At 40.4% G+C, this 15,443-nt stretch overlaps 1 protein-coding gene across 1 annotated transcript in view; it reads left to right on the top strand.

Moving 5' to 3' along the window:
- Positions 1–15,443, top strand: part of megf10 (multiple EGF-like-domains 10) — a 43,246-nt gene that overhangs the window by 1,431 nt on the left and 26,372 nt on the right. The window contains exons 2-5 of the mRNA XM_074618486.1: positions 5,466–5,601; positions 7,152–7,253; positions 7,816–7,916; positions 10,913–11,005. Of these exons, the coding sequence (XP_074474587.1) occupies positions 5,483–5,601; positions 7,152–7,253; positions 7,816–7,916; positions 10,913–11,005 (415 nt within the window). The 5' untranslated portion in view covers positions 5,466–5,482. The remainder of the gene's footprint in view (positions 1–5,465; positions 5,602–7,151; positions 7,254–7,815; positions 7,917–10,912; positions 11,006–15,443) is intronic.

Here is a 15,443-nt window from a genome sequence, read left to right as displayed (position 1 = left end):
TTGCAGTGTTGGTGGTGTGCATGGAAACACTCTGTGTGGTGTTTCCCCAGTGAAAGTGAGTGAGGGAAAGTCCGGTCACACTGCAGGAGATGCACAGCTGACTGTGTGAGGTGAAAGCCAAAACACAGCATGCCAACAACACAGGACAGGATACAACACACATACACTCTCTCACACTCTCTCTCACATACACATATGCAGCAGCTGTGTTTTCACAGGGGGTTTCAGTTCGCCAACCAGAAGAGACGGATGTTTTTGAGTAAATAATTCAAAGATATTTAAATATTTGCTGCTACATCTTCCAGTTGAGACTGTCATTACAGAATTGAGTTGAGAATTTATTAGTGATTGTTAGCCCTACTGGAGAGTCAGGGAGGTTGTTTTTCATTCTGTACTACCACTATTCCAATGTTTCTTTCACATCCTCAGTATGACAATCATTTTCGCACTTCATGGGCTCACCTTGTCAGAGTCAACACTTTGTGGTCAGAGTTGTATATTATAATCAGTTTAAGCTGCGTCAGGCTTGCTCAACATCCATTAGAGTCAGCTGTAGTGCCGACATCATCGGCTTCAGCTGTTGTTTTGTCAGGCTCAACCAACGAGCCCCGATGGGAGAGTGCTGCCTTCGCCCACTTCTTCCCCGAAGAGCCCCTCAAACAAACAAGCGGAGAAACGACACAGTAGCCTGGGATGAAATTGGCATTAAATAAAAGACTATCTTCCCAGAATGTAAAAAAAATAAGAACTAAATCATGAGCCCCAGTTATTTCTTGCCCAGATTCTGTATAGGACATTACTGTAATGTGCATTTCTTTTTTAGTGGAGCTTAAAGCTGCAGTGGGTAGAAATGGAGAAAATAAAAGTTAAAAAAAAGTAGTTTTTATAAAACGGTCTCTATATCCTGACAGTAGTGCATGAGACAGGTAATCTGGAAACAATCACGTGTCCTCCGGTGCTCCCAATGGCATCTGCAGGATTTCACAGACCGGAGGAAAACAACCAATCAGAGCTGATCTGAAGTCTGCCGTCCAGCTGCCGTCTATGAGAGCCATCGTCATATTAATCCCCAGCTGCTGGAATTATTTCCACAAAGAAAACAGACATCATTCAATTTCAATTGTATGCTTATACCTGGCAGCATCTCTCTGGTTTTGAACAGACACCTTATCGGCATATCAGCCCTGTGAGGAAACTTAAGCCTGGTTAATGCTCACCGTATTGAAGCCGGCGCCAGGTGCGTGCGCCAGAAAATTCCGTCATCACGGCTTTTTGCATGGTGCACGAAGGCTCCGCAAGTTGTCACAGTGCTCTGTTGAACATCTCTGTACAGACATCTCTACAACTGTTCATTGAGAGACTACAGGGTCAAATGACATTAAATACTTGGAAAGAAACAGGCAACACTCTGAGGACAGAAGAGGCTTTTCGCTGCAGGCTGTGAAAGAATATGAGAGATCGTTTTGTAAAAGCTAAAAATAAAAAAGATCTCATGGACAGAGTGGCGACCCGAGGGGAAGCACCGAGAGAGAAAGTCATTTAGACTTGGAGTTAAGCGACAGTAATAATTACAGTACATAAATGCAATGCTTGGCGGTACGTCGGAATTTACTACTGTTGCCGGGCACTTACATTTCCGATATCAGTCGTTGACTTCTTGCTTATCCACACAATATTTTGTGTCTACGCCCTCTGGCGTTTCGGAGCATATTGCAACGAACAACGAGCTGAGCATAAACACCTCTGTGCATGCTCGTAGTGCACGGGCCATCTACGGAGGCCTGCACCACGGCGTCTCGCGTGAGCATAAACAAAGCTCAACAGCTCTTTGGTCACTTGTTAGATGTATAAAATACTAAAGCATTTACTGACAGTGGAAAAAAATGAGAACAGAGCCGACAATAAAGATCACACAGATCTGTACATCTCATCTGTACAGGAATTGAGTGCAGCCTTTGTCTCTGGTTCTGGAGGGACTTCAGACAGCAGGTTCTTAGTTCCTTGCAGTCCTTTGTGAGTGGACAGAGAGTCGTCGATACTGTGCTGCCTGGAACAGTGTATCAAAGTTGTGCGGCCCGGCTCTAATCCGCTCCATTAAGGGTTGTGTGTCTGGAGCCCTTTCACACACACAGCATGGCCCTTGTTTGTGCAGCAGTGCAGTTGTCTTGGGGTGGGGAGGGTTTTCGGCATTGGTGGCTGTGCAGCTGTGCCCTCTCTTTGCTCAGTGAAACCAGAGAGGACTGGCCCTGCTGGCCCGTAAACTGCCCGTCCAGACACACTGTCAGCAGCCATACGGCCACTGGAGACATCTACCAGTCTTCCTCCATCAACCAACATTTTGGAAAGGAAAGGAGGCTAGCCAGAAGACAGAGGGCTAACCGCGTTGGTCTCTAGACGTTTAGCTCACTCAATAGACTAGACACAGAGAGGTTCATCAAACAGCTGGAGTAATAAAGTGGCCACAGCTGTTTCTGTACCATTAAGGAAGAAGACCAGACATATTTAGTGTAGACACAATGTCAAACCCTAAAGATCCCTCCAGAGACTTTTATACTTGATACTTTGGATTAGAGTTTAGCACCTTTTTTAGTACAGGTCTTTCTCACATTATTCTAACAGTGTACATTGGTGTGTAGTTTGGTGTGGACTTTTTTTAGGGGGGTACAGGGGGTCTTTAGGGGGAGATAGCATATCAACAGTAGATGTCACATAGAAGTGGTGTACATCATCTGAAAGCTGAGGACCTGAAGATTAATTTGAGATGCAGCTCAGCACTGTGTGTCAAGTTGTTTTAGTCATAAATCAGAAATAAACATGAATTAATTATTTAAAATTAACTGTGAAAGTGTATAAGGGTTTACAACATTATGATCAAAGTATATGATGGTCATTCTCATGCTCTATTATGTCTCATAAGTTGTTGCAGCAATTTTTGAGTTGATACCATTTGTTACACAGATTTACCCCCTTATTGTTAATCTAGCTAGGAAAGCCATCCATCCTCTGAATGCTCTAGGTCTCTAGTTTATGGCTGTACAGTTTCATGAGGCTGTTATTATCCTAGAGGTCACCACAGATAATTTTATACAGTGAGGTCAAGTTTTTAAAAACTGGTCTCACTATAATGAAATGGCTACTATGGGGATTAACATCATCACACATGAATACAGTTGGGCTCATTGGATCCACAAAAGTCTCAGCTTTACAGTGATACCCACTTTATGTTATTCCAAGACTGTTTAGGGACCCCAGTATGCAGAAATATTCAAACACACCATTTTAGTATCGGCAGAAATAACACATTTATACTGCTTGCAAAAAACTGCATGTGATTATCATAAAGTGGGCATGTCTGTAAAGAGGAGACTCGTGGGTACCCATAGAACCCATTTTAATCCACATATCTTGAGGTCAGAGGTCAAGGGACCCCTTTGAAAATGCCCATGCCAGTTTTTCCTCGCTAGCCCAACTTTGCAGAGTTATTTCCTTCCCGACATGGTAAACATGGTTAGTCATGCTTAAAGTGTCCCAGTAAGCCATTATACAGTGAGCCAGTATGCACAATCACGGGTCACTTCAACAAATAACACTGTGCCATTTGCAAATGCCAAAGGCGACACAAATACCCTTTTAAAAAACCCGATGATGAAATTCCCTGTGGACACACTGATATGTGTGAGGTATTCATCACTGCAGTTGTTTTTCTGTTTTTTGCTTAGTTTACTTCTTTCAGCCGGGGCTTCTTTGGCCGTCTCTCAGATGAAGTCCACACAGGTGATGTGACGAGACTGCAGATGCTCAGGATTGTTTTGTTCATTGGGCCGACGGAGAAATATGCTCTGCTGAATGGCTGTGAGAAACACTCAAGGGCTGGGGTGTAGGACACACACACACATTGGGTTTTCTGTGTCCTCCTTCTCCCTGAACACACTTTAGCTCTGAGATCGGAGACTTGCCTTCGTGGTAGTTTTGGCCCATTTACATCAACTTCATGGGCCTCCCTGGGGCCAGTTGTGCTTTTTCAAGGGTCCAGGTAAATTAACCCTAAAACCAAGAGCACTCAGTGGTGAAGCGTGAGAACAGTTTGTGACAGATGATAGATAGGTTTGGGAAAAAAACATCATGATTACCTTTTAAAGGTTCCATTTCGTGCTCATTTTCAGGTTCATACTTGTATTTTGTGTTTCTACTAGAACATGTTTACATGCTGTAATGCTAAAAAAAAAACTTTATTTTCTTCATTCTGTCTGTCTGAATATACCTGTATTCACGCTCTGTCTGAAATGCTCCGTTTTAGCGCAATTCAACGGAATTGCAACGGAATTGCGTTGCTAGGCAACAGTTTGGGTCCATGTTTACTTCCTGTCAGCTGATGTTATTTACATACACTGCAACAGGAAATAAACTGGGACACATTTAGAATGTTTATATTTAAAACCTTGTGATGATCTATATATATTGTATATTTGTGACATCACAAATGGATAGAAATCCTAGCGGCTTGTTTCAAACGCACAATTTCTGAATACGGGCTGTGTGTATTTCTCCGTGTATGAGCGTTTTGATAGTTTAACAGTATTTATGTAGCACATAAACCTGCTTTATAATATAAAAGACATGAAAATCTCACTTTTTACAATATGGGACCTTTAAAATAAGTATATAAACTATGTACAATACGCACGGAAACAACATAAGTATGGAAAGCACGTCACAAACATAACTTACTCCCGGTCCTGTGTTTGTTGGACCCATCCACCTCCCTCTACCGCCCGCCATAAGCAGTCTTTCTCACTTTTTATTCTACGTCTCGAGCTCTGAACGTAGCACATTAAACGGATGCATTTACATTGCCGTCAGTACAGACTACATTGCGTACAAATGACACGGCAAAAGCAAGAACGGCGTTCTTATTCCACGCTTTTTTTCCTTGCGCATTATCCTGTCATTCATACGTCCTTTCGTGGCTGAACATTAAGTCGGCTCTAAATTGTTTATTTTTTTCCGCCGATTTTAAGAAATATCAGCTGTTACTAATTAACTTTATAGTCACAAGTTATTTGGCCCAAAGGCCAAATGTCTGGTTTTCTGGTGCTCTGCTGTCTGCAAGCTGATGTTTGTACTCAAGATCAAAGATCATATGTGAGTTAAAGCACCACTCAACATCACCGTATCACTGATGTGAACTTTCATTCATATCATATCAATAATTTAAGCAAATCAGCTCAATAGTTCAGAATCAGGGCCTCTGGCATTTGGATCAAGTAGAGACATGTTCAATCGACATTTCATATGTTGCTCATCTTATTTTCAGGTCTCAGTTTTAGTTTTAGTCATATTTTTTAACTTTTGTTACAGATGCTGAAAGCTGCATATATATATATATATATAAATTTATTTTGCTCTATTTTGAATATTTTTTTAATATTACCATGTGTCCTCTCCTTATCCTTCCCTGTCTGAAGGTGCAGCTCTGACTGAGATGGCCACGTCGCTGCGCTGCCACAGGACGGTCATATTGGCCGTGGCCTTCTGTTTCCTGCCTTGCATCACTTCCTCCCTCAACCTGGAGGATCCTAACGTCTGCAGCCACTGGGAGAGGTCAGTCACAATGCTGCTATCTGTTCTTTAAAAGCGTCAGAGGGCCTGTGTTATGAAGAAAGCTTAAGTTCATGTTGATTTCAGTTGCCATGGTGACTCATTCTGCTTGCTAAATGTGCAAGAAGCAGATCAAAACATATGAAAGAACTCAACCTTCTCACTGATCAGAAGATCAAAGTTCAATATCAGTCTGTGTGTTAGGCTGCATTCAGACCAACTTGAGCCTTGTGTGAAAAACAACTCTCATTTATTTGACTGGAGCCGGTCCGTCTGTGCAGCGGGGGCGCCAACGCAGGAGGCAAAAAACTTGAACCAGGCTCAACTTTTGCAGCAACACAATGTGACGTCATCAACCAGTTGTCCCTTTATCCACTTTATTACAGTCTTCATATGTACATATATACATACAGATCCATCCGAAGCATTTTTAGGAGCAGTGGGCTGCCGTGAAGCAGCCGGAGGGCAACTTGGGGTTCAGTGTCTCGCTCAAGGACACTTCGGTATTTGGACAGTAGGAGGCGGGGATCGAACCCTTTTTGATTATTAAAGGCACGACCCGCTCTGCTGTACCCATTGAGCCACAACCGCCCCAAGTGAGATGTAAAAGAAGAAAGGTGGAGGCAGATTTCCCAGCTATATTGCCTTTCACTGACTAATCTGAGGAAACAGCTGCATACACACTCAGAGCCTCGCTTTGTGTTGTTGTCCTGAAGACTGACAGCAGAGAAAGACCGAAGAGACACACAAGCTGATGATAATGAGGCTTCTTAAGAAAGTCCCACTAAGAACTTCAGATCTTTCCTGTGCTGTGTGAAAAATCGGAAATCAGTCAGCAGGAGAGAGCAGGAAAAATGCATATTGTTTAACCGTACTATACGGGAACTAGAATGGCACTCGGAGAGCGCAGACCTCTGCCAAGGCGCCCGAGTACGATTGCCCCCCCCTCTCCGTTCAGCTTGCACCATCAATCCACGTGTATTTTTGTTTATGTTCAGATCAGCTGCTCTCAGTGTCATCTAGAACATCTTTCCCTATTCACTTTCTTTGGAGAGCTTCTAGACTTTATACCCTATGACATCCCAAATTTGAGTTTTAGCACTCTGGAGTTGTTCATATTCACAAATATTTTTTGGACTGTCTTAGACCATACAGAAAACGAGTGCAGCTCCCCTTTAACTGCAGCCATAAGTGATACAGTAAATAACTGAAGTGACATACAGTATGCCTCCAGAGAGCCTCTGGTAAGACCAGTTCACGAGGCAGTCACAAGGTAGCTTTTGTCACCGCCTCACTAAAGTCTTTTTGATTTGACTGTGAGACATAAATAATGGAGGGCCACACACAGTTAAGTGGGGAGTGGTACATCGAGCATACCGGAGCACAACACACACACACACACACACACACACACACACACACACCAAGCAGCTTAATGACGATTAAAACAGTCATAGATAGTATAATGTCTAGACCTGTTGGATAAAGGAAAAACTGATTCTGCTGATTATGTCTGATCTCTCTCTCTCCTCTCTCTCTTCCTGTGCTTTCAGTTACTCTGTGACGGTGCAGGAGTCGTACGCCCATCCCTTTGATCAGATTTATTACACCAGCTGCACCGACATCCTCAACTGGTTTAAGTGCACCAGACACAGGTGAGGAGCAAATCGCTGAGGCCTGATACTAACAACAATGTGTGTGTGAGAGAGTGTGGAGAGAGAGGGTGGTTTATTAAAGGACCATACCATTGTTTTTGCATGCTTTAGCCTATATACTCTACTTCACTTACCTGTCAACCATTTTCCAAACCATAACCAGAGTGTTTTTACCGCCTCCCAGGCTTGAATGTTTAGGCAATCCAGTACTTAGAAGATACTGTCTTCTTTTATTTTGGTCAAACATATGTTATTGTGGCATGGTAACGCTGTATGGACAACTAGATGACCACACAATGACAACAGTCAAAAATAAAAGCAGTTTATTGTCAAGTTAGAAAATAGCTGTTTCCCACCTCCTTTTTTTTTTTTTTAAATTTAACCTTGTGTATGTATATGTATATATACTGTATGTATATATGTGTGTATGTATATTTTATATTTTTTATTTTATTTATTACTGTTTATTTCGTTATTCTTACTTTATTTATTGCTTTTTTCTATATTTTATTTTATTTATTACTGTTTATTTCTGATCCTGTATGTGACCTCACTTGTGCAGAGTGAGTTATCGGACAGCCTATCGAAGAGGAGAGAAGACCATGTACCGGAGAAAGTCCCAGTGCTGCCCAGGCTTTTTCGAGAATGGAGAAATCTGTGCTCGTGAGTATCTTCATCATCACTATCATCATCGGCGTCAACTCGAGGTCGAGTGTGATTGTCCTCTCGTGGTCATTTGTGGTTTATCAGGTGGCTGCAGAAAAATGTTAAACAAAAAAAAATTTCTGAAAATTTCCGCAAAAAAAATGTCCAAAAGTTGTCCAGAAAAATGTTCGAAAAATTCATATAAAAAAAAAAATCTGAAAATGTTTTTTAAAAAAAAATCTGAAAAATGTCCCCCAAAAAAGATCTGAAAGTTGTCCAAAATATGACCAAAAAAAATCAGAAACAAAGTCCGAAAATTGTCCAAATTGTCCCAATAAAGTCTGTAATGTAAAAAAAAAAAAAAAAAAAGTCTGAAAAATGTTGATAAAAAAATAAATCTGAAAAATGTAGATAAAAAAAAAAAAATCTGAAAAATGTAGATAAAAAAAATCCGAAAATTGTCCAAATTGTCCCAAAAAGGTCTGGGAAATGTCCAAAAGAAAGGCAGAAGAAAAGTCTGATACTGGTGTTACTTATTGCACAGGACATTTTACAAGAAAAGATGATGCCGGGACCGCTGGTACAATAACCTTTTATTTTGAAAAAAGTTAAAAAAAAAAAAAAGTCTGAAAAATGTAAAAAAAATAAAATGTCCGAAAAAAGTCTGAAAAATGTCGATAAAAAAAATCAATCTGAAAAATGTAGATAAAAAAAAAAAATCTGAAAAATGTTTTTAAAAAAAGTCCGAAAATTGTCCAAAATATGTCCCAAAAAAGTCTGAAAAATATCCAAAAAATGTAAAAAAAAAAGTCTGAAAAATGCCCCCCAAAAAAGTCAGAAAGTTGTCCAAATTGTCCCAAAAAAGTCTGGAAAATGTCCGAAAGAAAGGCAGAAGAAAAGTATGATACTGGTGTTACTTATTGCACAGGACATTTTACAAGAAAAGATGACGCCTGGTACAATAACGTTTTATTTTGAAAAAATGTAAAAAAAAAAATTAAAAAAAAGTCTGAAAAATGTAAAAAAAAAAAATGTTCGTAAAAAGTCTGAAAAATTTAAAAAAAAAAAAAAAGTTTGAGAAATGTAAAAAAAAAAAAAAATTCTGAAAAATGTTTATATAAAAAAAAAGTCTGAAAAATGGCGATTAAAAAAAAAATCTGAAAAATGACCCCCAAAAACGCGTGTTAATACCAGGTCTGAACAGGGCCACATTCGATGGCTTTCACAGTAGGAGATTTTGGTGTAAAGTGTGATTAAACTGGGAAACATGGTTTAGCTGAATGACTGCACTAGTCAGAAAAACTGAACCTTTGTCTACATGTGTTGTCGTTATTCTTGTCAGTTCACTTGCCAGCGAGGCTACTGTGCACGCCCATTCCCCCGCCATCCCCATCCACCCGTCCTTCTCGGTAGCCAGCAGGCAGTAACAGGTGTGAAGCCACAGTGGCAAAAACAACAACTGTGGACAGTAAAAGAAATCATTATGTTAACACACAGCCTGCTGTTATGATGGTCGGAGATGTTGGTGATATAAGTTATAATATCTGGAGATGGAGACCACAGTTTGATTCACGCAGGAGCTGTGAAAAATGTGCGCCCCGGGATATCAGAGGGGAATTTATTTTGGACTGAAAAGGCTCTCTTGTATGAGCGACTATCACATGTTGCTCTGAGAATCTGGATCTGAGAATCTGAGGATTTGCCAGATACTCCAGGCTGCATGGCGTATTTCCAGATGGGAATCAGATAGTAAAGGAAGTCAGATTGTATTAATTGAGTTAAATTTAGTACATTTTTATTTGGATGGAGTCAGTGTGCCAGCTTCTTCTTCTCCTTCTTCTTCTTCTTCTTCTTCTTCTTCTTCTTCTTCTTCTTCTTCTTCTTCTTCTTCTTCTTCTTCTTCGTCTTCCTTGTTAGTGTTACGAACAAAAACAAAAAATCTGGTAAACCCTCTGAGACCCACAATAGACCTGTTTTTGTCTTTTTTTAGGAGGGTACAGGGGCTCTTTAGGGGGAGATAGCAGGTCAACAGTAGATGTCACATAGAAGTGGTGTACATCATCTGAAAGCTGGGAACCTGAAGATTAATTTGAAATACTGCTCAACACTGTGTGTGAAGTTGTTCTAGTAGTTAATCAGAAATAAACATGAATTAATTATTTTAAATTAATTGTAAAAGTGTATAAGAGTTTAGAACATTATGATGGAAGTATATGATGGTCATCCCCATGCTCGATTATGTCTCGTAAGGTGTTGCTGCAATTTTTGGGTTGATACCATTTATTACACAGATTTGGTGCTAAATTTAACATTTTTTTCCACTCAAGAAACTGCATGCATAAAACTGCATGGTTTTTGCCCTAAACTGCATGTGATTATCATAAAGTGGCCATATCTGTAAAGGGGAGACTCGTGGGTACCCATAAAACCCATTTTCATTCACATATCTTGAGGTCAGAGGTCAAGGGACCCCTTTTGAAAATGGCCATGCCAGCTTTGGAGCGTTATTTAGTGTCCTTCCCGACATGGACATGGTAGCATGACATGGTTGGTACCAATGGATTCCTTAGGCTTTTAGTTTCATATGATATCTCTAGCCCTAAACTAAAGCCCTGAACCTACTACATCCTCTGAAAGACAGTAAAGTCAGTCGGGATCGCCCGCAGGTCTCACCCAAACTGCTCTTTTGAAAACAATCTGGGTATTTTCCAGTGAAAATCAGTTAGAGCTGAAACCAATGATTATTTATAACTTGAGTGACATGCTTTAAAACAAAGTGCTCCAATCTTATTTTGGATTAAGTCAAGTTGAGCCTTCAGACATGAAAGTCTCAAGTGTACCAAGCAACAACAACAGAAGTCCTGACTTTGCGACGCCATGTCTTAATTCTACAGTTCCGTTAAAGGGAACATTTCATTTATTTACCCCTACATGACTAATTCTAGTGCAGACATCTTGTTTAAAAGTTTTTGTGACTGTACTGATCCCCGTCTTCCTGTCTCCTCCATGTCCAGCCCATTGCACAGAGAGCTGTGTCCACGGCCGTTGTATGGCCCCCAACACCTGCCAGTGTGAGCCGGGCTGGGGGGGCCCCGACTGCTCCAGTGGTAAGTCCTCCAGCTGTTGCTGTCTGTGAGCACTCATTTCTTTGTGTGTGTGTGACTCTGGTTTTCTGTGAAAGCACTCACCAGAGGAAAAACAAAAAAAAGAGGGTGGTATCGTCTTACTGACTGCTGCACTGTAGCACACCAACACCAACAGTCACAGGAGCTAAACACCCTGTTTGTTCTCATGGCTTTATGTTTTTCAGACATGCATACATACAGTTTCCTTAAGTACTGTACATAGGTACAAAAAATATAAAATGTATTGTACAGTACAAAGCCACCCGATTCGACTGTTGTCAGGCTATTAAATAGGCGTTATCAATCGCTATAAGCACCATAGATGTGGGTCATTTGGGGCCTACTACACCCACTGGTAGGTTTTGTCATCTATTCACATGGTAGATCACTGAAAGAAGGTATAAAAGAACACGACAGCGACCTCTAGTGACCGTAGTAATTATGACAGGAGCAGAAGTGGAAGTCAGGCGCGGTAGTATAGACAGTGTGAAACTCCATAAGAGGTGGAAGACAGTGACGATGGATAAGAAAACGCAGAGTTTTCAACCCGGAGACTGAAGTTTGCATCCCGTGTGAAACCAACAACATGTAGTTGTCTTTGTGTTCGTAATTATTTTAACCCAAAACACAATGATTTTCCCTTAACTTAACTGTTTTTTTGCCAAAACCTAAAGAAGTTGTAGTTTTGTTGTCTAAACCTAAATAAATTGTGGTTTTGTTGCCTAAACCTAAAGAAGTTGTAGTTTTGTTGTCTAAACCTAAATAAGTTGTAGTTTTGTTGTCTAAACCTAAATAAGTTGTAGTTTTGTTGTCTAAACCTAAATAAGTTGTGGTTTTGTTGCCTAAACCTAAATAAGTTGTAGTTTTGTTGTCTAAACCTAAATAAGTTGTGGTTTTGTTGCCTAAACCTAAAGAAGTTGTAGTTTTGTTGTCTAAACCTAAATAAGTTGTGGTTTTGTTGTCTAAACCTAAATAAGTTGTAGTTTTGTTGTCTAAACCTAAATAAGTTGTGGTTTTGTTGCCTAAACCTAAAGAAGTTGTAGTTTTGTTGTCTAAATCTAAATAAGTTGTGGTTTTGTTGCCTAAACCTAAATAAGTTGTGGTTTTGTTGTTTAAACCTAAAGAAGTCTTTTTTCTTTGTGTTCAAAACGTGACGTTTCATTCAGTTTTTACAACGTGTTAGAACGTGTTGCTTTTACGTTTCACTTTCACTTTTAAAATGTAGTAGGCCCCAAATGACACACATCTATGGTGCTTCTAGCGACTGATGACACCTATTTAACGGCCTGATAACAGTCAAATCATTTGGTGACCTAAACTGACCTTTCCTCTACTGCCACCAAAATCACTCTGGTCAGGACAAACAAACTCAAAACTAGAGGCCAGATTTCAATAAAGTTTGTCGAGGATATCAGTCCCTGAGATGGTAACCCCCTGACCACCGTTAAACCACAACGTCTATATGTTAACAATCATGAACCCTCAGTTTGTGCTTCCTTCACTGTGGTCTGGATAAGCTCAACAGGCTCAACTCACTTGAGACTGACAGTATTTTTTCTATTGAATTAGGCGGCACAGTAAATTACAGTCCTGCCTTTCATTCAGACATCCATCCATGATAACAACGCTCAGCCATCAGCTGCCATGTGTCACTTTAGGCCAGCTGCAAGTAGCTCCTTCATTTTCTGTAGAAGCATTGCATTATGGGTATAAATGTATTTTCCAAACATGAGCAGAAGTAGTATCTTGTGAGCAGTTTGTCACAGATAATACAATTGTACTGGGCCCTTTCTCTGAGGTCCTGTCACTACAGCTTGTTCATGTCAAATGAAGGATCCTGAGACTGAACAATGGTCAGCTGTGTGTGTGTGTGTGTGTGTGTGTGTGTGTGTGTGTGTGTGTGTGTGTGTGTGTGTGTGTGTGTGTGTGTGTGTGTGTGTGTGTGTGTGTGTGTGTGTGTGTGTGTGTGTGTAGAAACCCTTTAGTATTTACTGGATTTACTGAACCTCATTGAGCCATCTTTGGCACTCGGATGAATTATGTTAAATCCCCCCGGGGACGCTGCTATTTCAATAACCAGATCTTTTCAAGTGGTTTTCCTTCAGGAAGTTAAAGAAAATTGCTTTTAGTATGTATGTTTATGGTGGAGCTTTCAAAGATAACCATAATCCTTGATGTCGTTTCAGAGAGCTTACTGAGTAGAATGATGTAAATAGCAATAGACAACTGGTTGATAGATGCTCAGAATTATAAAATTATGGTCAGTTAAAAACAAAAACATATCTTTTTGATGTTACATCATGGGACTTAGAAATGTTATTATATATGTGTCTTTAGTTGGTGACACCAAACTTCTTAAAGATCCCATGAAATAGTAGCGGTTAGGTGACTGGTAAAAAAAGAATCTGGCAAACAATATTTGGTTCTTTCAAAGTCAAACGATAAGGAAAGAGGTCCATGTCCAACACCAAAAGCATTTCAAAAATCTGATCACCAAGCTTTGAATTCTGCTTTGTGTGTTTTGCTTACGCTTGTGAAATCTCAAAAGAGCTTAAATGAGTTCACTTTCAGCTCCTGATTGATTCAACGACTATATTACCGTTTCTTTGTTCCCATTTTGCAGCAACGGATCATTCTGAATTTGCTACAGCTTTGATTCACATATCTGAATGTGCGTCCCTAGAAATGAAGTTCATATTTGACCAACTTTCAACCCGTTCTCACTCCAATCTCGTCAAATAGCGCCGCTCGGTCAGTGCCCTTCGGTGTCTAATACCGAGGCACCCTTTAGCAGACACACCGGACGTTCAACTAACTCCAATGCAAACCCATCCACGTCATTCTTAGACGGTCAGAGAAACTGACGTGCGAGAAAGTCCGTGTAGAACGAGGGGGAGGGAATGATGGATGGAGGGGTCAAACAACTACAGGACTTTCACCCAGGAGACAACTGTTCATGTCCCGTGTGAAACCAAGTCAGCGTTGACTTACTTTACATCAGTTTTGTTACATAACTTGGGTACTTAAGTAATGGCACGTACACAAGTCACGTGACAAGCATACTTATTTTAACCAAAGCCATGATCTTTTCCTCAACCTAACCAAGTAAATCTAAGTACTGAGTAAACCTATACGTGGGAAGTTTATTTTGAAAAGACACTGTATGCATGTAAATAGCAGAAACTGACAACGTCATCACTGACAAGTCCAATCCGTTTTGTATTAAAGGCAATGTGAGTGTGAGGGGGTGAGGATGGTGGATGGATGTGTTGCACGTCGCATATGCAGGAGACTGGAGTTCACATCCCATCCCAGGCTGCAAATAATGTTTGCTTTTTAAAAACATTTTTCAAAAGCTTTATTAGAATCATAATATACATACAAGTACAGACATGAAATTTGACCTCTCGCTCAAGGACACTTCCACATGCAGACAGTAGGAACCGGGGATCTGCAGTCTTTCCTTAACTTTAACAATTCTGTAGTTGCCATACACAAATATAGTAGAAGTCAGTTTGATTTATATAACCCAATATCACAATATAAAAAAGATGCTATTGGTTGCATTATGGGAAATTTAGGATCCAGTGTTATTGGAGCGTGACCCATACAGACTAAATCAGCATATGTGAGACTCTGCTTGCCTGCGTCCAGACCTTTGTATCTACCCTCTCCACCGAGTGGACTGAGGGAGTGTAACGTGTTGACAGTTCTGTCTGATATTAGGCAAAGTCTCTGCTGCTTTGATGTCGACCACTTTCTTTTCTTCATCAAAGTGAAACACTAAAATCTGGAGAACTTCTATCAGTCGTTTCTTCAGTGGATGAAGATGTTCCCACGCTGATCAGGTCAGCACTGGAAACCGTGCAGACAGTGTCCACTCCGTGTCTGTGGGAGGTTATTTTTTGCTTCTGCTTATGAGCCTGTGAATGTGTCTCCATGCAGGACTATATACTGATATGCATGAGGAGCCCACAGGGTGTGCCCATGCTGTCTTCAGTTTCAGCCTGTAATAAAGGAGCTTATTGTTGTGTCTGGGCCCCGGGGCTCCCCTGGGCCCCACTAGGTCCAGCCTGTCTGCCTGCTCTCTCACACACACTGTTAAATAAAGTATCTCGTTGATAGAAAACTTAATGAAAGTATGAATGGCTTGGCAATTTGATGCTTAATCGTGGAAATAAGAGGTGTGATTTGGGAACCATGAGGTCATGAATGTTATGTGTATTCCTTCTATTTTTTTCAGTTTTTATTTTCTATCTCATTTATTCATTAAGTGATGAGTAAAACTGGTTGGTTCCGTCATACATATTGTATAATAATAAAGGTTGGGATGGCTAAAATGTATTAATTTGAAAATAATGGGGAGGGAAAGGAAGATTTTTTCACATTTTTTATGTGTTCAAAATGTACCTTAAAGGGA

Source organism: Sebastes fasciatus, chromosome 19 (genome assembly GCF_043250625.1).
Source record: "Sebastes fasciatus isolate fSebFas1 chromosome 19, fSebFas1.pri, whole genome shotgun sequence".
Lineage (NCBI taxonomy): Eukaryota > Metazoa > Chordata > Actinopteri > Perciformes > Sebastidae > Sebastes > Sebastes fasciatus.
Note: the sequence above shows the minus strand (reverse complement) of the source record. Positions and strands in the feature narration are given on the sequence as shown.